This window comes from Pempheris klunzingeri, chromosome 17 (genome assembly GCF_042242105.1).
Source record: "Pempheris klunzingeri isolate RE-2024b chromosome 17, fPemKlu1.hap1, whole genome shotgun sequence".
Classification (NCBI taxonomy): domain Eukaryota; kingdom Metazoa; phylum Chordata; class Actinopteri; order Acropomatiformes; family Pempheridae; genus Pempheris; species Pempheris klunzingeri.
The window spans coordinates 20,476,618-20,502,275 of record NC_092028.1 but is presented as its reverse complement, the minus strand read 5'-3'; the positions used below and the strand labels follow the sequence as shown (position 1 = coordinate 20,502,275).

Below are 25,658 nucleotides of genomic sequence, written 5' to 3'. Positions count from 1 at the left end.
ATGACGACGCTGCTGGACCTGAAGAGTAGTGTGCTGAGGCAGGTGCAGAGGAGCCAGTCGCTGAGGAGCCGCAGGGAGTCGCCGCCCGCCGCCAGCAGCCCCCTCACCCACTGTCCTGACCCCTTACCTCGCAGGTGAGACACTGGTGTGCAGACAGCCGTGCTTACACGCAGCTTCAAATACTGTAGCCGGATTCTGCGTATCATGAGGGCTTTTCACGCATGTGGCCTTCATAGAGGTTTGCGGACACTTAATGTTTGTTTTATTCAGCATGTTATTAATAATTTTCCCGGGGTTTCACAGCTCCTTTTACTTTACTGTCATTCAGAGTTTATCTGATGAAAATTTCACGATGCTGAAAATTTGAATCCCACGGCATCATGAAGTATGCGGCCTGAACTTAGTGTCTTATGATATTAGAAACAGGATTTTGTGACAGATTCGGCTCTTCAGAAGTCAGAAGGCAGATTACTGATATATTCCTGTTTCTAGAAACATAGTTTCTTGCTACAGTTAATATTTACTTGTCTCTATTTATAACAAGAAATTGCTTCGATAATGAGAGTCTTTTTTTAGGGAAAACTGAATTGCAGTTAGTATAATGCAGAAAGATAATGACAGGCTTTCCAAAACGGCGGCGTACGCTCATGAGCAATAATTCATGTCTGTTATTCGTTTGTTGTCCAGCTGAAGCCACAGGTCATCATCTCTTGTCAACAGAGTGTTTTAATGCGGTTTGGATTTATTCCAGAGTTGCGACTTGCTGTGAGCGGGCCGTGCACAAGCTGCCGCTCCCCCCCCCCCCCCAAGGACACATCAACCACACTATTACATGCACAGTCAGGCTCTGACTGGGATCACAAATGCTGCTTTCTTGTATGTCAGTTTACGCCACATGGCTCTGATGGCTACACGTCTCCTTCAACATATTAGGGCGCCATAATGCAGCACACTGCTGTTTTTACTGCTGGCATAAGACGTCCTGTTGCATCATAAATCAGGAGAGCAAATGACATCATTTTAGTTTATGTATGTATGTGATTTGTGTGTGAGTTCGTGTGTGTGTGTGTGTGTGTGTGTGTGAACAGTACGTCACAGACGCTCACTCACATGCATACATTCATAACATTATTTATACCATCTGGCTTTATGGCGGGAAGAAAGAAAGAAACCACTTTTGCTACAAGCCGAACACTTTTTTTCCTGATGAAAGACAAAAGTGAGGCTTCCAGATGTGACACGCTAACTTAGATGTCTCATATGTGAAGAGCCAATAAGGGAAAACATATTGGATCATTTACTTTATCATTGAAATGGCATATAGGAGTAGAGTTAACGATTAGTCAGTCAAAAGAAAATGAGTCTGCAGCTATTTAGAAAATCAATTTCCAGTCACTTTTCGGCAAAATTGCTGGAAGAAAATGCTGCCTTTCCTCATTTAAATGATAATAAATTGAATATCTTTGTTTGCTTTGTTTGTTTTGGGCTGTTGATCAGACAAATGAAGCAATCTGGAGATGCTACCTTGGGCATTGGAAAATTGCAAGAGATGTTTTTCATTTTTGGACATTTTATAGACTAAACAACAATTAATCTTTTAAGTGCAACTCACCGGACAGATCCACGTGGTCCAAACCTAAGATCTCAGCTGATACGAAGATGTGAGCATATGAAGATAAAAGGCATAAAACACTATTCTTTTCTACCGTATTTGCATTTTATCACACATTTATCATCACGTTACTCAAAAAAAAAACTGAAATATCAAACTAAACGTTTATTTACGAGACACAACCTGTTGATCTGTGTGCTGATTTGTTGTCAACTGTGTGTTTGTATGTATTTGTATCTGTATCTGTATTTCTATGTAGTCTGTCTATATGCTGTACACTGTATGTGTGTATGTGTACATGTATGTATATATGGATATGCTTTCTGTGTATGTGTATAATCTGCTTTATGTACTGTATTTATGTATTGTTCTTCTATTCTTTTTGTTTTTTCTGTTTTGTTTTGTAGGTTTCTCTCGTCCTGATTAATGTTGTGTTACCATTAGCTCGACAGATCTGTGTTCTTGGGGGGTGGGGGGGGCGACGGGGGAAACGGGAGCTTAGTTGATTCTCTGTCTTGATCTTGTCTGATCTCTTCCTCTTTTTTTGAACATTTCCTCTTGCCTGCCTCATAGCAACAAATAAAGTGACACAGGTAAAATCCGTCATCAGATTTTTTTCCCTGCTCTTGTTTTGAAGCTTCATCTGAATCCAAAAGTAGTAGTATGAACCTGGGGTTTCTATAGCAACCTAAACACAGGCTGCTGCCACGATGTGAACTTATACTTGTAATGACGCCCGTGTCTGTTTTCTCTTTTCTTGAATTTCTTTTTATTTCCTTTTCACAGTGCAGTCGTACAGTACAGTCACGTGTCTTCAGGGAGTGAATATATGGAAATATGGACTGATATACATATAAGTAGTAAAGAAATCCACATGGATTGTTCGCATTAATTGGAAAAATGAAATGATTGGAACTTTGCAGCTATGTTTTCCATGCACAGCCCGTATAAAACAGTTTGCATGTAGTAAACATCCTTAACCTTCTCCTTCCGCTGTGTTACCGTGGGGGGCCGCAGCCTCCGCTAAGAGACTGTGATTATCATTATTATTTTTCAGCAACTAGACTCTCAATAGCAATATCTGATTGTCATCCTCACCATCTTCTGGCAGCACTCCTAATGTAAAGTAAGGCCCCAAAAAAAAAGAGGTGTGTGGTCTCCCACGATGCCACAGCCCCTGCAGCACTGATCGAAAGTGCCAAACACGTCCATTCTTAATATAGAAGGTAACACCAGATGCTGTGTTGCACACTGATCAATTCTGGACGCTAAATCTGCAAATGAAGCATTCGGATCACATTTTTATCAGATTTTATTTAAAGCTCATGCACGATGCTGTCTCTATATGCTTTATTGGATTAGTATTTTTAATTATATCTTAATGCGATGTAAAGTCTTCTCCGGGAAGACCCTATTTATGTTCTTCATTAAAGAGTGATTTGAACCTTCAGTATCTCACCTTCTTCTCATTTCCCATGCCAGCTCCCTGGTGCTGCAGCCTCCCCCCTGAGCCTCAGCCGTGCACACACCCAGAGTGCTCATCATTAGAGGCAGGCTGTTGATCTCTGTTATCCATTCAGACTGCTGCCTGCCTGCCTGCCTGCCTGCCTGCCTGCCTGCCTGCCTGCGCCCTCACTTTAATTGAGAATTTGCAAATGAGGCCGGGTGGATTTGGGCTGCTCCGTCCACAGTTGTTGACCCAGTAGTACAGTCTGAGCTCGGAGCAGAGCCTGGCACATTGGAGGTGAACTTTTTAATTCAGTGGAGCAAATTATGGTTTTACCTCCATGTGAGCTGGTTTCATGAGTCTGTCAAAAAGAGCTGTGAATTAATGCAGAATAGCACAATGAATTTAGAATGACATTCAGTGGAAGCCGCTAGTGCGCATGAAATAACAGTAATTATTGACAGACATACAATGTGTTCAAAGCGTGGGGGGCTGGTTTTAGTCTATTCTTTTTTTTATTGTTAATAAAATACACAAAAACACCACAACCAACCATGTGATCCTGTCTCTCAACGGCATCCTGATCTCTCCGGCCCGTCCACAGCTGATGCTGTATAATTTAGTGTTTTTTAAAAGGTAGCTAAGGTAGAAGGTCAGAGTTTAACTAACATCACTCACACAGAAGTCAGTGGTGGACTGAATGGACTGTGGGTGTAGACGGCCCTCCGCACTCAGTCTGCAAAAGTGGTGAAGTCCGAAAATTTGAGATTTGAATGGTTCGACTGAATATGAACATCTCAGACTGTGACATTTGAATAACAGCTAGAAGCTTGAAGAGGTAAAACTGTCCAAACCCATGAATCATCTCACAACCCCTCAGGTCAGTCTGTTGATCCAGTGATACTGTACACCACTATATTCTTTGGTGAATAAAATATAAGGAACATAAGTTAGTAGAGTTAGTAGAGTTAGTAGAGCTTTAAGTTACAGTCGCCTTGTACCTGTTTTAAAATAAGTGAAATCCTCTATTCAGCCGGACAGTGAGGATGGAAAAACTGAGAAGCGAGCAAGGCGACCAAAGTTGGAAATAAGTGTGTTACCGACTAGAGCTGGGAGACTTCACAGGTTAGTGAATGGAGAGGTGTGGTTGCAGTCGTATCTCCACATTAGAGTCCTTTCACCTGTAATGTTTTGTTGCTTAATGAAACGTGTAATTAGAGCAAAACAAACAGTCCTGTGTGTGTCGTGGAGGGGGATCCTCGTTATGGAGATCTCTGGTCCTGAGAGTAGCCGCAGGCCGACATCATGCTCTGACAACCGATGAATCGGATAAAACAAATCTGATTATTTTATTAGAATGCATACAGACGTCACATTGCCTTTCATGCTGCAGACAACAGTGCTGTCTTCACTATCAATTACTCTGCCATGTTGTGTTGAAGTTACCTCACACTCCCGTATTAGTCATGTTTTAAAGGCGTATTCCCACAGATAGAAGAAGCTCAGAGAGTCCCATGTTTTCATTTATGTTTTCCTTCTGATTTGCTCTCCAGACAGGAGAACATAATTGAATGAATTCTGAAAATAAATTAGAATAAAATGACAGTAAAAAAAAAAAAGGGGCCTGTTTCCTAGCAACATCAAATCAGTTATTCTGGTGGTGTGTGTGTGTGTGTGTGTGAGAGAGAGAGAGAAAGGTTGAAAGACATCAGCATCACTTTTTTTTAGATGTATCTAATCAGACTCGACTGGATTTGCATCATTTGGGCATTATTTCTGCTCATAAACACGTCGTCCCGAAGCTCACAACAAAAGATCCCAGACTCTCTGGACAAATCAACAAGCTGTCTGCTTGACAGAGGATGGGACAGATTTCTGGAGACACAGAGGCCCTGGACGGTTGAAGATGGATGTGGAGAGAATTGAGTGTCTCGTAACTAAAGTGAAGTGTTTCGGTGGAATGAAGCTTGTTTGTGCTGTATGTGCGAAGGTAAACACCAACAGGATTTGTTTGTGGAGCAGTTACAGTTTTTAGACTCGGTTTGTAGTCTCCAGCTTTCAAACACTGACTGAGGGGACTCAGATAAGAATAACAACACACATCTGTAAGGCTGATTTATTGTTGCAATGCTGATGAACTCCATCTTTTTGTAAAAACAAAGGGCTTACTGAGCACAGCGGAAACTAAAGTTAGCAGATAAGTGACTTCGTCTAAGTTAAAATGCTGAAGAGTCACTATTTCAAGCATCTAAAACGGTTGTTACAGTATTAAACTGAATATCTTTGGGTTTTTTGGATTATTGGTCAGACATTGTGAAGTTGTGATGAACATTATCCTCTATTTTGTTAATGAAAATAATCATTAGTTAGTCAGTCATTAGCTTTTACCAAGCATGCATGACTTAATTAAAACTGCGGTGGGCTATAATTTTAGTTAATAGAGGATCCTTTTGGCCGAATACACTGTATTTTACAGTCTGGCATTGATTAAGAAATATAGATATATAACCGTTTTAAGTGAATCCACCTTTGAAGTTTTACTGGTGAACCTGACCAACTCTCCCAGCATGGCTGCCATTAGTCCTCATCAATACCTCAGGGGTTTGCCATCCGCTCCCCCACCATGGCGAGAGTCAGTGGGTGCTGGGATGGGCTGCCACATGCCTGCTGTGATGCAATGATGCTAATAAAGGAGCGTGACAGGGTCTCTATGGAAGGCTCCTCTGTATAATGTGAAGGGGTGGGGGGGCTCGGCTGAGAGACGAGGAAGGAGACAGAGGCTGGGAGGGGTGAGGGGATGAGGAGATGCGGGCAGACAGTATGGCTAATCCCAACAGCTCTGAAACGCCTCACATCGGAGCTGCTGCCTGAGCCGGTGATTTCCATACTGGCTGGGCGGAAGAGGCCCGGTGAGAGATTTGGGAGGGAAGGGGCGGGGGGAGATTGGTGTGATGGTGGTGGAGGGGATTCCCAAGGTGTTCAGCGAGCTACTCCCTCCCAGAGTATGCCCGTATCACCATGACAACTGGGGCCGACGGGATTCAGTCACACCTGGAGGAAACAGAAAACATCATTTGCATTTTGCACTCAGCCCTGCTCATCATAGTAGATTAACATGGTTCATGCAGAGTGCAGACATGTTGGTTTACTGAGCGCTTTGGTCCACGCCTGCTTTTCTTTTTAAGAGCACGAGATAAGACGCTGTTTGATAGCTAATAAGGAGCTGAACTGCAGGAGATGGAGCGCAGCAGTTCAGTAGTTCAACATGTAAAGGGAACAGATCATCGTTATTTGCAAGCAGCGTGATCCCGCCAGTGTCACTGAGTCCTACTTTGTTTTTTTTTTAGTACGACCCACACATTCTGTCAGGCTTACGAGATGAGGCATCTGTTTACCATAATGCATACTCACTTTTCTCGTCAAAATTTACATATTTTCCAAGTATTTCATCTCTGTTTTAGAGATGAATCACCAATCTGTGTCCTCTTCTTGGCAGGATTTCTGAGGAGAGTTTGGAGTTTTTTGAGCGTGTCAATGCCATCCTTCAGAAACAGGAGAACATGCTGCGGGCCGCCCAGGCTGAGGTAACCCCCGCCCAACTTTCACCTTTCCGTCTGTTGCACAGTTGAAGCACGTTCCTGTAGCGTGTAGGCCTCAGCGCTGTCTTTCAGCCCACCGCTGTGGCCAGTATGACGTTTGTAGACAGAAGGCCCGGGGTGCTCAGAAGACTGGAGGCTCAGCTGTGACAAGCTGCTGTCGATGGCAGCGCTCAGCTCCTCCTGCTGCCAGTGCTAACAAGGCAATGATGCCCTATTAACATCTTTGCTGAGAGCCACTGATGTCTCCATGTACACGTTGCTGTAAGACAGGGGAGTAACAAAAGCAGCAAAAAGCAAAAGAGTCATCGTCAAAACATGAGGAACATCCACAGTATGTGTCGTAATTGGCAAGACATAATATTATCCTCTGAGAACTGAAATTCCAATGGTCTGTTTACCTTGTTGTGGATGGAAAGAGTCTTATTTTGGTCAGTGCACTGTTGATAAAGTGGCTAAAATACTGTGTTATTGCTTCAGTACATTTATTTGACAGCTATAATTATTAGTTACTTTTCAGATATTTTACATAAATACTTTTACTTACTTAATACTTAAGCTTAGAAAATAAAATGCCTAATAAAGACTAGAAACCAGTCCTTTTTGACATGTGATCATCATCACCATCATGTTGGGACCCTTCCTAACTTTTAGATGTTAGCGGTCCAAACAAGTTTCTCCCTCCAGCAGGTTTTCATTATTTTTCCTAGTGATGATTTAGGGTCAATAATATCCCAAGTGGCCTCAGCGTCTCCTCACTCCAGCTAGTCACAGCCTAAACAAAGGCAGGTTTTGTGTTTCTGTCCCCTCACAGTGCCAAAAAGGTCCCTGCACGGTGCCGCCGCCTCAGGAGCACGTGGACCAGTCCTTCATCCCAGAGAGAATCAGCAGGACGGAGGTGTGTCAGCAAAGTTCTCTGTTTTCATCCTATTTCAGCAGGGGTCACATTTCAAAAGTCACTCCAACAGAACGCTGCCGAGGCTTTATCCACGCTCCTTGCTTTTGATGTGTAGCAGAGCAGAGAGCATGTGGGCAAAGAAACATATTTTAAGGCTTGTTATTAAGTGGAGCGTGTTTTCCTGTAGCTGGACCTGCTTTATGAGGAAGCTGTGTACACGGTGGTCAACCGGGTGGGAGTGCCTTCATCAGAGCATGTGAAAAGTGACGAAGAGCTGTTCGCTTACCTCCTGAAGGTATCTATCTATCTATCTATCTATCTATCTATCTATCTATCTATCTATCTATCTATCTATCTATCTATCTATCTATCTATCTAGTAACACAGTTAATAACACTCTCACAGAGGCTGTTATTTGTTGTGCACAGGCTCTAAGAATCCGAGCAGATGCTCTTGGCTCAAACCTGATTAAACATCAAAGCCCAGTCACACTGTGTACTGAGATTCAGCTGTGATATTACATCCATTCAGATGACGCCCTGCTCGGGATTCTAGCCTCTTTTATCTCGGTCTTCTTTTAATGCGTGTTGCATTTTTCTAGCTCGGGGCTCTGACTGAATCAGGTATTTTATGAAGGAATTTCATCAGTGTCGTAGCAGCTTTATAAAAATACGCTTTTCATCTGTTCAGACACAAGAAACTGTTTCTAGAATGTGCATTCAGGTTTCCTTTGCATAAGTAAAAACCTTTTCTACCCTCTGATCATCTCTTCAAGGTGTTTGATATGGGCGAGGAGGAACATGAAATCATTCTCCAAAAAGTTCAAGAATCCAAGGTGATGCACTTCACACAGTCCTTGTCCATACAAATATAGTCATGCAACAGCTTCCCTCAGCTGTACTGTGCTGCTGAATGTGTTTTCTCTGCTGAAAGGGAAAACATTTTCTGACGTAATATCATTACATTGTTTGCTGTTTGGAATATGTTGTGAAACGTTTTAATTTCCAGGTTTAGAAACTTCAAGTTTAACATTTTGTGTCCTGTAGATGTAAAACAGAACGGAGGCATCATCACAGTTTCAAAGATATAGAACAATGAATAATGTCGAAACGTACCACATGACTTAAGATTATTTAATTTTAAAGAGTCTGTAAGAGAATATATTGTCACATTACATCACCTGGTGGCTGGAACAGTAGGAAAAGATATCCAACATGTAACACCTTTGGTTCGTAACAGTGTGTGACTTGTTGGAAATGTGCTAAAACATCATTATCTTCCTAAGTAATAGAATGAACTCCTCAGTGGTCACAAAGTGCACATTTAGAGTCATCACTGAATCCTCAGCTGTGCAGCCACAGGTGGTGTTTTAGTGCATTTACTGATATTTTTTAATAATAAAGCGAAAACATGTCCTGGAGAGTCGCAGTGCACCGATGTCCTTAGAGACGAGTGAGACCTGTAACTCCTTAAAAGCCCCGTTTGGTGTGAATTTGCTTTACTTGACTGCCGGGGACCTTTCAGATGCCTCCGTGAAGAACTGTGAGCCCTCATGATAGACGGCCAGAAATGTCGAGATCAGAGAAGAAAACATTTTGAATTCTCTCTCCGGTTATTTTGCCTCTGCTGGAACATTGAATTGTTCTACCTCATGATTCCCATAGCCGCTGTATTAGATACCTGATGAAGCATAGAAGAATTGATTTGTTACATTCTTACCCGACAGTGCATGCTGATGTTTGTTTAAAATGGAGATAGAGGAGAGTTAAAGAAAGCAAACACGCTGTAATGTTCCAAATGCATGACCTTCTTTTGTCATAGTTTCTTTCTGAGACACCACATTTCTTATTTTCACAGCGAGCCAATTTTTCCTTGAGAGTTTCTGTTATGAAAGCAAAGAATCTGATGGCCAAGGATGCAAATGGTGAGACATCTCGAACATTAAATAATCATTCTCTTTGAGGAAACAAAGCACTTCTGTGAATTGGGTCTCATCCAGCGACAATATGGAACTGAAAAGCTTTTCACGGCACTCACCCAATAAATTGTCAAGCGATTCAGCTCCTGCTAGATAGTTTTCAGCACATCACGGCAGTGGGGGTGTTTAAGATAAGTGGGGCCTGCACAGCAGTGATGATGCACTGCATGATGGGTAGAAATCTGTCCAACCTCCTCACAAGTTTTTGTGGCGTTACAATGAAATTAAAGAAGTACAATTTCAGAATATCAGCTCAGAGTCAGGAGTCAGAATAAAAACCTGCAAATGGGGAATTACTGGGTTTTCCATTTCCCTCTCACTATCTATTCATGCAGCGATGAATGAAATCAATGAAATTATAATAACTGCTTGATTAAATATGTAAAAGATGAATAAAAAGCAGTCTCTCAGTGACACCTCCCTCGAGCACAGGGGCTTTACTTTCCAATGCGAACACTTAACCAAAACACAACACTGATTATAATCACGAGTGTGATTCCCTCTTCCTGCTGCTGTGACAGCATCATCGGGGTGATATAAAAAGATTCACACGTGCGTTAACCTTTTCTGCATGTCACCCTGCGGCCTGCCAGGGTACAGCGACCCCTACTGCATGCTGGGAATCCTGGTGGGTCAGAGCCCGCGGGAGATGGAGGAAAAGAAGGAAAGAAAGTTCAGCTTCAGGAAGAGAAAGGAGAAGCTGGAGAAACGCTCCAGCACCAAGGAGGTGTTACCTGCCAGGTGCATCCAGGTGACCGAAGTCAAGCCAGAGACTCTGAACCCGGTGTGGGACGAGCACTTTGTGTTGTGAGTACAGCAGCGTAACCTTCATCAGAGGTCCGGACATGGTGATATGACAGTTATGTAAGATTCACAGGTTCATTTGTTTCACACTAACAACCAGAGCTGTTAGTTATGTGACCAGTGCAGCACATTGTCATCTGTGTGGAAGGGTCACTGAAGGACGGAGGTGCTGATTGTCACTATTTACTGATGATAATAAAACTAATGATTTTCCTGCTTTTTTTCACAGTGAAATAGATGATGTCTACAATGACCTCTTACATCTTGACATATGGTAAGATTAGTGTCCGTGATGTCCTTCAGAGAGAATATTGAGTCAAATTAAAGGAGAACTCCAGTGAGACAGACCTGGAAGAACCTTTCTTGTTTAACCAGAAACAGCCGTCGTATTGCACCATTACCAACAGTCATTTTACTTTGTAGGTCAGCAGTAAGTGGAGCGGTTGGTTCACTGCTGCCTCGATCAGTTAGTTTGTTTGTGTTATTGTGTGTTACAGCACAGTTAAGTGTTTTGTCGCATCCTTTAAGGTGCCACACAATAACACAAAAAGCGATAAAGCAGCAACTCTGTGTAAAATTACTGTTCTTTTGGGTGATAGAAGAGGGCCCATGTTTAAAATACTGCTGTTATCCTTTAACCCCCCCACCCACTTTGGTCCAAGCCCTGTTAAGAGACTCTTGACTGAAATAAAAGTCGAGTCTTGCTTTTCTTACGCTGGGTGTTGATTGTAGATCTCGCTCACCTCTCTTCCTTCTGTCTGTTGTTGTGCAAAGATGATGAAACGTGTTCTTGCAGGAGATGAGAGGTTTCAACAGCCTCTGAATGATCCTCTTTTCTGCAGGGATCATGACGATGACGTGTCTGTTGCTGAGGCCTGTAAAAAACTCAATGAAGTCAGTGGCCTTCGAGGAATGGGAAGGTTGGAGAAACTATGTTATCAATAATGCAGTGAAGATAATGATGTAACTGTGTCTATCTATATCTAATGTAAGAAACATTCATATAAGTCAGTTTATTATTATTATTGTTGTTTATTAGCTGATTCATCCTGCTGGCATTGTGGTAGTGGATAGATGAGTCACTCAACCTCTTATCAGAGGGTCATTTTCATTTGAATTAAGCCAAAAGTAATCTACATTAGGTGAAAAATACTGACACCAACCTGCTTGCTAATATCAGGGGATCATTTGTCCACTGACCTTAAAGAAAGACTGACATACAGAAAAGCTCAGTGCCAATAAAGCTGCGCTCACAGAGAACACCCAGAGTTCAGCCGTGGCCGTGGAGAGAGTAATAAACTGAAAGCCCAGGAATGTCAATCCTAACCAAGGGACCAAAGGGTTGTAATCCTGTGGTGGGAATGTGCAATTTGATCAAAAAAAAACAAACAGCCTCCTTTCATTAGGAGCTAAAGCTGTTCCTACGATACTCTAATTGTAAACCACACTGGAGCAAAGCAGTAGCTAAATCCCTTCAAATGAAAACTGTTGAATTAAAGCGTTCGTAGTACAATTCAACCTGTGATAATCAACCCCCTTTTCCTTGCACTTGCATTTCCCTGTCAGGTATTTTAAGCAGATAGCCAAGTCGGTGCGTGCCAACGGGTCTGCATCATCAGGCTCTGAGGAGAACGCTGATGACTTCCTCGGATGCATCAACATTCCTTTGAATGTGAGTGTTCAAAGCGCAAAAGTTCAAAAAGAAGCTGTGGCTAGTCGGAGCCGTGGAGCTACAGTGACAAATCAAGCGCAGCCACAAATAGATTCTCCCCTGAAGGATACGGCGTGACGGATTTCCCTGGAAGTGTGTCAGTGCCGTAAATCTGGTTTCCTTCTGGCAGGAGATCCCCGTCGTTGGCTATGACACCTGGTTTAAGCTGGAGCCTCGATCGAGTACGTCTAAAGTCCAGGGAGAATGCCACCTGATATTAAAGCTCTTCACCATCCAGGTGTGTACGGTACAACTGTGATTCACTCTGCATCCTGCATGTGTAGGACGTGAAGAATTACAACTCTTAATACTCTTTCATTTCTCTCAGAGAGACACAGCTTTGTCTAAGAAAGACTCCAATATCTCTATACACAAGAAACTGCTGAGTCAGATTGTGGAGTATGAACACGCTCATGTTAAGGTGAGTTCCCTCCAGATATTTATCCAAAGCAATGAAGCCATTGTGGTTTTTGGCAGTGACGTATTCTCATGCAACAGATTTTATTTCAGTTCTTTTTTTCATTGTTTTTCGTCCGTTTAATCAAAGACTCCATGAGTAATTCCACTACGGATGTGACTTACATGTTTTGAAATGACAGAAAGAACATTTTTTTATAACTGCAGACAGACAGACGCTCCAGGCAATGTGGGTGAACTGGTTTGAAAAAAAAAAGGTGTTTTTGATGACAAAATTGTCAAAGTATGATTGAAATGACATGACAATCTACCGCATGTAATTCTAGCGAGAGCCGTACAACTGGAACGGGCAGGTTTGCCCTCCAGCTTGGACCGTACTGACTCACCATGCTGTGCAAACTGATCTCTCACCCCTCCAACAGGCCATTATGTGAGTGTTATGGAGGAATGAAATCGATCAAATCAGACACGAAAGCTTTAGCATCAGGTAAAAAGGTGCATGTTTTGTTTTTTTTGAGCACAGACGCTGGCAGTGCTACAGCAGCCACCATCGGACCCAGAGGGTGTGCTACTCCCTGCTGCTGCGCCTCCTGAGGACCATCGATGCAGAGTGGGACCCTGTCGCCGTGAGGGGAGACCTGGTAGGTTCTCTGCCATCAGCCTCTCATTAGAAAAAAAAAAAACAAAGAAACCTTTCATCATCTGGAAACAGTCACCTCATTAGCTCAGCCCTTCACTGACATTCATCGAGGTTTTTGGTTCAGCCAAAAATGTCTCACAGCCAGTGTACTTGAAGCTATAACTGAGGGCCCTTCCTGTGTCCAGGAGAGGCAGCTGTCAGACAGCTTCAGGCTGTACACAGAGCACTGCCTGTGTCTGATGAAGAACATGCGTCAGGTTTTCCCCTGCACCAGCGCTGCCGCCATTACACGCTACGAGCTTATGCTGAGGTAAAGTCACACTGCCATCACATTACGTCATGCACTCGCCTGTGCCACCATACCAGACACATGCTCAGCCTCTCAGCCCAACAGTCCCAGAGAGACTTCAACCAGTCAGTCACACTCTGTGGAGGAAGCATGTTGGGCTCCTCACTCAAACAGAAATATCTTAATCATTGCTCATAACTCATATAAAGTGTTAAACAACAACTCCGGGCCTCAAAGTTTGTTGAATAAAACCTGAGTTTTTATTTGCATCCACATATTGCTGCCATATTTTTACCCTACATAACTTGTATTATTCCATATATGATATTATGCTTCCATTCCACCAGTACAATCAGTGAGCAAGTCCTGTCATGCATACTGGTACGAGGGCCATACAGTCATTGAAGTCTGCACAGCAAACTAAGAGTTTATAGATTAAGACGTAGATGTAGATGTTGTGTACATGTGCAGCTTTTAGTTCGAGGAAATCACCAAATCATAAGCATCCATCCTTTGGAGAACATGAATATCCGCAGTGAGTTTCATGGAAATCCAGGCATTAATTTTTAAACACATTGTCGTCGACCAATGTGTTGGCCAAGGAGGAACTCAGGTGTCCATAAAATCATCAGAAACAATCCATGGACGACCGTGGGTATCTGCACTAAATGTGATGACAGTCTAGACGGTGTTGCAGAGATCACAACCCTTTGACCTCAGCTTTGAGTTACCTCTGCACAAACAAGGAAGTCAGAGCAGAGAAATGCACCAAACTAGGTGGGAGTCTGGTCCTTATAAATGTCAGCCAGTAAAATCAGCTAATTACTAATTTGGAGGAGACTGTTTTTAATAGAAACTTCCCCTGTAAGAAATCCAGCTCTGCCCAGTGATCAACACCCGAGGGAGATCTTTTCAACACCTCACACACACACACACACACACACACACAGTGACTCACCTAACAGTTAAAGTAAAGCTCCTGCATAGATAATACAGGATCCTTGCATACAAGAGTGGAACGAATTTAGTGAGATTGTAGCTTTTGTGCTTATTTGATTCTAAGAATAGTGTCAGTGTGTAATGTGAAACTATGGAAGCCCCGAGAGAAAAATGAGAAAAAACAATGTTGCTTGTCTGCATTGTTTTCTCTCACAGTAGTTTGACTTAAGAACAGGTGATAGGTGCGTCCAGCAGAGTGCAGATCTCCACCAGACGGTCTTTGCTTTACTATACCAGATATTTCTTTCTTTCTTTGTTGTTTGAACGTTTTTTATTAGAACATTTGTCCCCCCTGGTGTGTTTCTAATTTTAGACTCAAGCTGTATGCACTGTATACGGAAACAGGGATCTATTCATGTTGTGCTGAGTGTAATTTCAGTGGATCAGAACATATCGGTTATGGAATTAATCATCAAATGCTCTGGTTTAAAACAAGACCAAATTTTTCGGTGGATGTCAGTATTTGTCTAAAATGTGGTCATGATCAGATGAGGTAAAGCTTGTTTTCAGCCTCGTTGAATGCTTTTAGCTCTGTGATGTCGGACTGAAGCAGCTGTTGATGACCTGCAGCCTTCAGTGGGGGGTGGGCGGATCAATGACGGCAGAAAACTGTCAATAAAGCAGGTTTTTCAAACATTGCGAATCATCTCATCTGGAAGAGGTTGTTCATCTTACTGGCAGAAGTTATTTCACCTGTTTTTAACTCAATAAACACAAGTGAGAAATCAACTCAGATCAGACTTGTAAAAAGGATCAGCAGATTTCTTTCTCTCGTTTTTCTCTCAGGGCTTCCATAGGAAGCAGCATAATGTGGCCTGACAGAAGTTTTGCATTGTAAATGACTTTTTCCTGTTTGTGTACGCCAGGGGGATTGGCTACATGCAAAACATGCGGGCGTTTAAGACTGTATGTCCTCTTCGAAATGAACTGCATTTGGACATCACTACTGCTGTCAAGGTAATATTGAGCATTAAAAGTGCAATACAAAACACACATGTTTCACAATAAGCCCATGAAGTGGAGTCTTTGATCATTAAAGGTGCTGAGCTGTGCATGTATGCCAGCAGGCGTTTCATGTTGTTGTAAATGTATTAAACACTGCGAGCTTTAAGAAAGCATATGTTGTGCTTTAGGGAGAAAAGCTGAATGTAGATGCTGAATTCTCCACAGGGCCTTGACCATAATCCTCTGTTTAATTTGTGTAATTATCTCAACAGAAGGGAAGTGCGGAGTGGTACGAGAGCTTAATTGCGCGATATAAACCAGAGGAAGGTGTAAGTTTGCAATGATTAACAGAAGTCCTATTGATAGAAATCAATACATCTCATAATTGTACTGGCTGTGGTGTGACAGTTGAGATGCAGGATGTTGTTCATTGGGTATTGATAATGTAGACTCTGGAGGAGCAGCTGAAGAAGCTGGTCCAGGTGGTTGATGCTGCGTGTGCAGACGTGCAGAGAGCCCAGAACATCTACAACAAACTCTTCTACAGGTGGATATCAGTGCTGAAAGTAGAAGAAAGTAATGTAGAAACGTTGTGCTGCTTGGAAAAGAGATATTGATTTGCATTGATTCCATTTCATTTCTTTTTTTTTATTCTCACAGTGCAGTTAAAGTCGATTTCTTCAGTATTTCGTACAGACAGTTGGAGAAGCAGGTATGCCAGTGAAAATGAAGCCACATAAGGGCGTCTGTGCGTGTTGCTGTCGCTGACTATGACACAGGTGCTTGAACGCGGTCGAATCCCTTCATCCTGCAGGTAGCTGATGATGTAAACGTAGCGATGGAGCGGGTTTGTGGGACTCTGGAGCAGGAGAGCTCCAGACTGACTCAGACCATGGGAGAGACCATCTTTGAGCTCTTCATGTCCTTGAAAATCCTCAAAGGCTTTCGGGAGTTTCTTCCTCTCAAGTTGGTCACCAGTTCAACTCTAATGATCATTCATATAACCTGTGGTTGAATGTCAGCAAGGACATGAGACCTTTTCTTCAGGTTTGATATTAATAAAGAAATCTGTTGTATTTCTCTGACAGGGACACTAAAATGTTGGCCTTGACTGGCTTTCACAACTGGTTCAAATCCTCCATTCATAAGTGGCTGCAGATCGTTCACGACAGATCCTGTGACAGAATTCGTAAAGCCGTGGAAACAGACAAGGTGAGAGCCAACACTGTAGGAAGTGGTCCAGTAGATCACCTCAGCTGCAGAGAACGGGCAGCGAATGAGCTGTAGTGGCTGTGATGTGCTGCACATGCACAATGCTAAATAAGGGATTTAAGTAATCTATTACTGAACTTTTAAGAATTGTAAATGAATGCATGTTAACTGTTTCATGTTGTGCTTCTGTGTACTTTGTGAGCAGCTGGAGCCGGTGCAGCAGGCCAAGCACAGCTCCTCCGCTGTGGAAGTGACAACATGCTTCAGCCAGGTACGCGAGATCTGGCTCCAGCTAGCCTGGCCAGACTCTGCGGGGGCCTTCATCTTCATCACTCGACTGACAGACGTGAGTATTTCACCTCCACTTTTGCCACACTCACACCGAGCACATCGTAGACGCACACCCAGGATTTAATAAAAGACTTAGGGTCAAAATCAAACCCGAGAACTTCACCGCACAGGACTGGTATTTTATCTGTCACAGAATTTCTGCAGTGAGGCTGTGTGCTACTCAGAGATGATAACGCGCAAGATTGAGAGGAACCAGCTGGGCCGAGACCACAAGAGCTTCACAGTGCAGGTAACGCCTGTAGCAAGACAGAACTGGGGGAGGGCACACAATGACGTGGGAAGTAAATGTCAGCAAGTGTTCTCCCTGGCAACACAAAGGGCTCAGCAACAGATCAAATATGTTTGCACTAAAAAAAAAAAAAAAAAAGCAGTTGCCTCTTGTCGTCAGTCATTTACACTTGCATTCCGCCCCTCCACTTCTCTGTAGCCCTGCTTCTTTTCCTTCTTTGTTTCTCCACCTCCACCCTGTTTCTCCTCTTCTGCTCCTCCTGGCTTTCTGCTAGCTCTGCATCGCTCTGAACAACACAGAGCACGTGCGTGTTTTCCTGGGTCACCTGCCTCGTGACCTGGACTGGCAGGGTGTGGAGCGGGCCATGGAGGAGTCCTGTGGGGTGGAGGGGAAGGAGCAGGTTTACAAGGCTCTCAATGGGCAGCTGTTTAACATGGACCTGGACCTGCAGAGAGAAGCCAAGCGTCTCATCACGCTGCTCACTGACAAGGTGCCGTACACAGAGCATGAATGCCTGCAGGTCAGCTACACTTGAGAGTATGAAACAGAGTACACATAAATAGCAATGTGCCACTGCAAGTGAAAACCTTGCAACTCCACTGTTGGTAATTTTGCTGCTATAAAGGGAATGGACTAACCTTGGCATTGTGAGGCTTTTACAAGCAGCTGCGTGTGCATATACTTTTCTACGTTTGCACATGTGTGAGTGAATGTGTCTGTGCAGATGCTGCCTGAGCTGCGGAGGTACATCCAGCACATCAGTCTGTCTCCAGACTCCATCAACAATGACGACGTAAGGCCGAGTTGTGGTTTTCTACAGCAGCCATTCTTATATCAGTGGCGTCCACAGCACTTATGTCCTTTGTGTTAATGTGGCGTTCTTCCAGGCTGTGTCCCCTCTCATGAAGTACTTACAAGACACTATGGTCATCCTCACTGAAAACCTCGTGAAGGAGAACCTGACCAGGTAATCAGTATCTCCTCCTCACTATGAATAGGACTTAGAGACAATAGGTAGAGCGATAGCAAAAATACAAATTACTCTGAATACCTATTCTGAGTCACATTCTGCCTAATTGCATTTCACATCTGGTGTGCCTGTGCAGCTAATGATAAAGTATAAAGAAAACATTTGGTACAGAATTCCCAACATGGACGACAACAACACATAGAGCAAGCCTAGCAAACAAACCATAAAAGCCACTATGTATAGAATCCTCCCTGTGGTAGTAATTATTTCTTTCGGAGGCATGATGAAAGAGCTTGACAAAGGCTGCACTTTAGCAGATGGCTCATGTCCAGTCTCTGGTCTGTCTTTTGCATACACATAAAACACTACATCATCGGCATATGTTTGACTTGTGAACCAGGACGAACGCCAGCACACACAAAACTGACTTTTGTGGAACTTGACTTTGAAATTCATGTCTTTGTACCTCCAGTTCTCTTCTCTAAATAAGTTTTTGCAATAATAATTATACTCCTCAGACATGTTTTGCATTACAACTTGAACAATAAATTAATCAGGCTAAGTGAGGGAACAGGGGTGTAATTGGAAGATCTGGTAAACGCTCAGTCGTGTGGGTGTCTCGTCGTGTCTGCCGCCCTGTAGAGTTCTCCAAAGCATGTGGGAGCTGCTGCTGCGGATGATCCTGGATGCCGTTGCAGAAAACAGAGGGGTTCAGGTGGAGTTCTACAACCGCTTCCAGTACACAGTGGAGGTCAGTGATTGCTGCATTTTATCACACAATACTCTCATATCGATATTTCCAGTCTGTCGTAGTGGCCTGCTTAAAAACACGCCTAAATAGATTTTCATCTCTGCTGTTAGCATCTTCCTGTAATTTACTCGCTATGCTTGTTGTCATGCAATCATTAGCATACATTAGATATTTATGAAGTCACTGTGAAGGAGATCAGCAGCAATGTGAGTTCCCTCATGAATGACAATATGGCCGCTACTGTATTTCTAATGCCAATTTAACCCGCTGGCAGGGGATGTGACACATTTGCATGAAAAGTCATGGCATGCTGTAACTGGGCCCAGTTTGGAGTTTGGCAGACAGATTTGGAGTTTGCCTGCTAGAGGTTTCATGCTGTTTGTGTGAGCTTCACGATGCCTCTTGGGGATGCATGTGATGACTCCTAGCTCGTAAGTTATATGGTGTATTTTTTGTGCTCAAACTCTTTAGACGCTGTTGCACTTCTTCCATGTAAAGGGAGAGGGTCTTTCCCTAGAAGACATGAAAAGTGGGGACTACAAGGTAGGAGTCGTTCCAGTTAGATTTTTGAGGATTTTCTGTGTGTCCTCCTGCCCAACGTGTTGTTTATCCTCTCCGTACTCCTGCTGCTTTAGGTCCTGGATGAGGAGCTCAGGCTGAATAAATGTTCCTCCTTTGAGCTGATTGAACAGTACTATCTGGAGAAGATTTCCCACCAGGTGTGTTTCAATTCACCAGGCTCACATCTATGTTTTAGTCCTAGAATAGACAGAGGTGCCTTAATTGGAGAGCACAACACTTTCTCTTTGTTGTTTTTGCCTCAAGAGTGCAAATCTGCATTCGTCTTGAGTCTTGAAAAACAAGATGCTGTGAGATTTTTTTTTGGTGCTGTTATAAAAATAATTCTTTAAAGGAGAAGAAGAATTCTTTCACCATGAATTCTTTCTTTCCAAATGAATTGTTACTTCACATTATATTATGATATTATTTCAGTGTACGCACTGATTATAATGATATTCAGTGAGGATGCTTAATGTTTCAGAAAACACTCAAACATACCCGTTATGGTCGGATCAGTGTGAAGTGCTACTATGACGCTCCAGAGCAGAGACTGACTGTGGAGATTCTGCACGCTGCAGACATCATTGCACTGGACGCTAACGGTAAAACTGCACCAGTCAGAACAAAATACAGGTTTTAAATTGTTAAGTTAAGCCCTTTATTCTGCTGTAACGATACAATATCTATATATCTATCTATCTATGTGGTCTTCCTCAGGTCTGAGTGACCCCTTTGTCATAGTGGAGCTCTGTCCTCACCACCTGTTCCCTATGGCCAAGAGTCAGCGCACCCAAGTGAAACTTAAGACTCTGCACCCAGTATTCGACGAGCTCTTTTACTTGTGAGTGCTGTTTCCCTTTCTTGCTCTCCTTATTTGTGCATAAAACTAAATCTGACTTCTTTGTGTCCTGTGTCGTCCAGCCATGTCAGTCCAGAACAGTACAGACACAGGTTTGCCTGTTTGACCTTCACTGTGATGGACTATGACTGGCTTTCCACCAACGACTTCGCCGGAGAAGCCGTGGCTCCTCTCAGTGACTTCTGCTGGCCGGGGAGACCAAACGCCTCACCAGCCGGGAAGAGCGTCCAGCCCATAATTCTCCACCTGTCTCGCAGTAAACCCAGTGGTCCGTGTAGCTCCAGGCTGTATCAATCTTTTTGTTTTACACAAACATAATATTGACTTCTTGGGAGACCAGAGGGTGTTGGTCTGGGTTTCCAATTACTTCTCCAATACAGCATGAAAAGCCATTCAATCTGGAGATATTTGTGTCAGGTGTAGGAACTACTCTCATCTGTTTGCTCTCCCACCCCCCCAGAGAAGCCAATCATGAGGATGCTGGACGCTCGCATCGGAGACAGGGAGGCTCAGGAGTTTGTCCGCAGGCTGAAGGAGATTGAGAAGTCGATGGAGGAGGAGTAAAAGCTGTCAGTGCCGCCTGTGTTGGTGTTTTCTGACCACGTCTTGCAACATGTGCTTTTGTACTGGTACGATGTTTACAATATTTTACAACAATGTTCTTGTTTGTCAGTAATTATACCAAAATGAAAAGAAAAAAAAAGAAACAGTGAAGCTTCTCGCTGTTTTCTAACTGGGAGATGAACATCCTGTCACTGTGCAACCCTATGCTGTCTCAGTTAAACTATATTTTAGAATTGAATAGATAGTTGATCCTAAATGTTACTAGTCTATATTTTTTGTAATGAGGTAATTGTTATCTTTGTTGTATGATCTTTGATATGATAGATTTAACATTTAAGAACTATTTTGTGGAAGTAGCTTACATATCCAATAGTATCCAGTCAAAGTCTAAATCTATACCTCAGATATGCTCATTAGTTCCAGGAGAGTTTTACAGGTATCGAGACTTTTCACATTCTCCGTGGACATTGTGGATGACAGCCCGTTTGGGATGTGAAAGCTTGAACCCACATTGGTTTCCCTGATCATACAGTGGCTTACCAACAAACAGTTATAAATAAAAGTACCAATGTCATGAAGGAAATCATGAAGACATAGCTTTGGGGAATTGTGCTTTTGAGACTTGGTGTTTTAAGGCCAGTCAGACAGATGAGCAGTGGGGACGGGGAAGCAGCCAAACACTCCCCGGAGGCACACATAGGTTCATTCAGCTTTTCAGATTGCTCTTCACAAAGCTCCTGATGGGTCATCGAACAGGCCAGAAACCAATTCTTTAAACTCTCCTTGCTGTCTGACACCAGTGAGTCAACATCTCTGCTAGACATATTTGTGACAGATTTACGGCAGCAGCGCCCTAAAGACACGTGCAAAAGAGGGAAATGTGCTGAACAATGAACTGGTTCATTTAGAGAACTGAAAAGGAAATAACTGACATTTGTGCAGCTTCGTTTAATCTAAGTGTTGTCACCTTTACGATAAATGAGCTACTAGTCCGTATGTTAACTTGATGATGCGTAATGAAACTTAATCGTGCAGCTCTGCAGGAGCTCAATAAAATAAAAAGCATTGTTTGGATGTCATCATGAGAGGATCAACACCACAACTCAACTCTCTACTTTCTCAGAAATGTTGACTAGATTTTGTGTGGTACTGAAAAGTGAAGTGAAGTGAACAACCACTTTACACTTACCTCCACTACAGTATTACACTAACTACTGTGTAAACAAGAACAGAAACCAAATCAACAAGTTGAATGTTATATAGCACAAGCTGTATTCAGAACAATTCATACTTTCATGTTTATTGGGATACACCAGGAGACCCTGACGCCTGATAATTGAAAGTGAGAAAACACACCCTGAAGTCCCCAAAGATAACAGTGTGTGGCACAGTGTGTGGCCTTCTGTCCAGATGGTAGCGCTTCAAAAACATTTATTGGGAGAAATCCAGCTAACTGCAGTTAATGAGCTCATGTAGCATACAGAAAGCTCTGGAAACAGCCATTAAACGTGGCAAAGGCTTTGTTATCCCAACTTTAAATCGATGCAGGCGCAGAAGAGGCCTTCTGCAAAGACCACGTTTTGAGCTTGTGTCTCAGTGTGGGGCTCAGTCTCTTGAGGTAAGAGAGAGGAAAAGCATAATGAACCTGTGCAGTGGCATAATTATACTTCAGGGGTAAGATCCCCATGGGCAGAATTCAACTCCAACTCTCACCAGTCCTCCAAAGCTATTTTACAGAAGAAATACGGATCAGACTATCCGACTATCATCTAGTGGAGAATATGATATTGTTATGCAATTGAAACATTACTAAACAGAATGTTAAAAGCACAAATTATGGTCACAGCTTAATGATAGAGTAGTCTACATTTTACTCTAGTAGCGATGACTTAGTGAGCCAGTGTTATTGTAGTAAGTCTACTCTCACTAATGAGGTTAATCTGGTCACTAAAGCTTAAAAACATGGAAACAATGGAATCATAAAAGTACTTGGAACAGTCTGCAGATCTGCCAAACTAGAGGTTTAATGTTGGACTGTTCTGAACCATGTCTGAGAATTAATGTGCTTGAAAAGGCCACTTTAGATATGAGTTAGGATTCATTCCTGTCCAGCAAACTGTTCCTAACCGTCACAAATGTAGCTGAAAGTTTACAACTGTTAAACATGTAAGAGCATTAAGAAGAATGCAAAACAAAAAACAGGTAAGGTGACGCTGAGTTTATTACATATTGAAGGAGAACTCCTGTATTGTTAAGCCTGGGGCCTGTTTTTAAATATTTTGGCTTCAAAATGACAAAAACTTTAGGAAGTGGTCGTAAGTAAGCACTTTTAGCGGACGTACTTGCATCACAGCCATCACAGCACGTTTATCGCCCTTTCTTGGCTGCTAGACTGAGGTGATCTGCTGGACCAATTCCAAAAGTTCTTTGTACCCTTCTTCTCAATTCCAATCCCAAAATACGTAAAATTGGAGCCAAAAAAATATTCAAGCCTTTAAGAAACACTTTTAAGAATACACAGTTCAGGCCTGTAGGATGTTTTGCAGTGTTGTGAGCTTAAATTTGGCACTTTTACCGGCGAGGCTTAGCTTCATGACCAGACAACAGGATCACAAACTATCAACAGATGTGTAGAACAGAAACACTGTAGCAAGCGCCAAGAACTTAGCACCAAATCTTTCACACCGACAGCATTTTGATAGTGATGTAACTTAACAGTAGCTGCTTGTGTAGTGCTTTGTGGTTACCTGTGGAGTCGTGAGGATGAGCACGCAAAAACCACATCTATGCCTGGAGAGTGTGTTGCGTTACAGGGATTGTTCAGGTGTTCAAGAAGACTGCCTTACTTAGCAGGAGCGAGGAATCCTTTCAGTCCGTCTGAACAGCAAATGCCTTTATGTTTCATTTTTGGTTTTTAACACATTGAGGGCAGCGTTTGCGTTTATGTGCAATGCTATTAAACTCTTTCATTGTTAGTAGATTAATATCACCTGTCATAATTAAAACTAAAGGACTTCAGTATGATATATGAATAGTTAATCGGTCTATTACCTGAAATATTCTTAATTTTCAGTGAGGCAATTATATTTTTTCTGTATTATTTTAAAACCAGGTACTCTGGCCAGATGTTTACACAAAACATGCAACCTCACTTTAGCATTATGTAGTCAAATAAAGCCACTATTATATAATGACATTTATAATGGTAGAAATAATGTTATTGACATATTTATATAACAGTGTTGGAAGTTAAATGATATTAAACAGGGACTGTTTTAAATGAAAAAATCTTTTCCAGATTTGTCTTTATGTGAGGAAAGCACGGCATCTTTTCCCATTAAATACAATTCAATGTCAATGTTCAGTCAGAGTATCGTAGACGTCCTTATGTTGCCCTTAGACAGGCGATCTGCTCAGTATTAGTCAAGTAAATTGATTTATTCGGTTGACGTTCAAATTCAGATAAGGTATTTTCAGTCTAATGTTCAGTGAAGTCGATAGTATTATCATGGTATTAATGTTCTGAGAAGTTACTTTTATAAAAGACTGTAGTTTTGCTGTCCATCATTTCTTTTTTAAAAAGCTAAAGTTTCAAGGCCTCAGTACCCAGTTTGGAAATATGGCAAAGATTATCCGACTGTGAATTTACAGAATATCATATATATTAGTTTAGTTTCATGACCATCAGCACTGACATGGACATATTTTATTCAATGCACTGATATAGAAATGTTGTTGAAACGAGTGTTTGGTTCGTCATCCGAATTAAAAGGCAACAGTTGGTGAAACATATCTTCAAGAGGCAAAACACGTTCAATTTGTTATTGTAAAAGTGAATTATTTGTCCTTGAATTGTAAATGCCTGTGTTGCTGTTTACTGGATTATACCTTTGGGAGATGTCTATGACCTTGAATAAAGATTGTATTTAAATTTGATCTTCACTGACATGAGTTTAAAGCGTTTAGATGTGCTGCATGGATATATGAATAATACTTTCAAGTATTTCTAAACGAACAAGTGGATTTTTTCATGCACCTGCCGATTCTTCCATGCAGCAGGAGTATTTAGTGTGAAGAAATGTCGCCTGTTTGTCTTCCCAACAGTATCCTTCCAGCCAACCTCCCACGTCCCTACCCTCAGCGCCGTCTGCCTGTCTTTCCTTGACCTTTAATTTCTTAGCTTTCCTTTGCAGCAGCTACTTGGAGATCAAACACATCCATGTCACACCAAAGCAACCCTGGAGGAAGACCACGTAGAAACAGAGGTGTTTATTATGTCCGGTGTGAGATCAGAGGGCCAGAGGACTCACCGTGATGCAACCATTGTACTGCCCACCTTCCTCAAAGAGCTTCTATGATAGTCAATTAGACGACCATTTCTCATAGCTGGAGGACACGAGTGTCTGTGAGTGCTTGTACTCTACTGAGTCCTAGTCGCTACATTTTAAATTAGAACCCCAGCGATGACTGAAGGGTATTGAATTGTGTGCTGGCTCAGGTGCGGAGAGGAGCTTGTCATCTACTGCCGACATCATGCCCTCTAGTCAGCGCCTGGACTCACTACATCTATCGGTGCGCCTGACAGCTCTGAGCCACTTTAGTGTGTCCGTGCAGCTGGGAGCCTCATCGACGTTAATGATGCTCTCACTAGTTTCTTCTCACTTATTCTGGATTGTTAAAAAAAAGCAAATGTCAGGAAAAAGGCACATGAGTGGATCATTTGGGCCTCCTAATTTTAACCACTAGATGTCCTCGTAATTTTACAAATCCTTTCACACCCTCGATCCATGCTGGTGGTAGTCCAACACATGCAGCACTCTCGTTT

At 42.5% G+C, this 25,658-nt stretch overlaps 1 protein-coding gene across 1 annotated transcript; it reads left to right on the top strand.

Moving 5' to 3' along the window:
• On the top strand, positions 1–20,833 carry baiap3 (BAI1 associated protein 3). The gene is made up of 33 exons (XM_070848263.1): positions 1–134; positions 6,556–6,643; positions 7,470–7,553; positions 7,741–7,848; positions 8,329–8,388; positions 9,411–9,477; positions 10,125–10,338; positions 10,565–10,609; positions 11,178–11,255; positions 11,902–12,007; positions 12,177–12,284; positions 12,375–12,467; positions 12,790–12,893; positions 12,987–13,104; positions 13,289–13,413; positions 15,258–15,348; positions 15,609–15,665; positions 15,786–15,883; positions 15,997–16,048; positions 16,151–16,302; positions 16,425–16,548; positions 16,754–16,894; positions 17,033–17,128; positions 17,403–17,618; positions 17,853–17,921; positions 18,016–18,095; positions 18,741–18,849; positions 19,321–19,392; positions 19,485–19,568; positions 19,892–20,012; positions 20,128–20,251; positions 20,332–20,537; positions 20,730–20,833. Exons 1-33 carry the CDS (start codon positions 1–3, stop codon positions 20,831–20,833), a joined length of 3,528 nt encoding a protein of 1,175 aa, XP_070704364.1.
• The last annotated feature ends 4,825 nt before the right edge of the window (positions 20,834–25,658 follow it).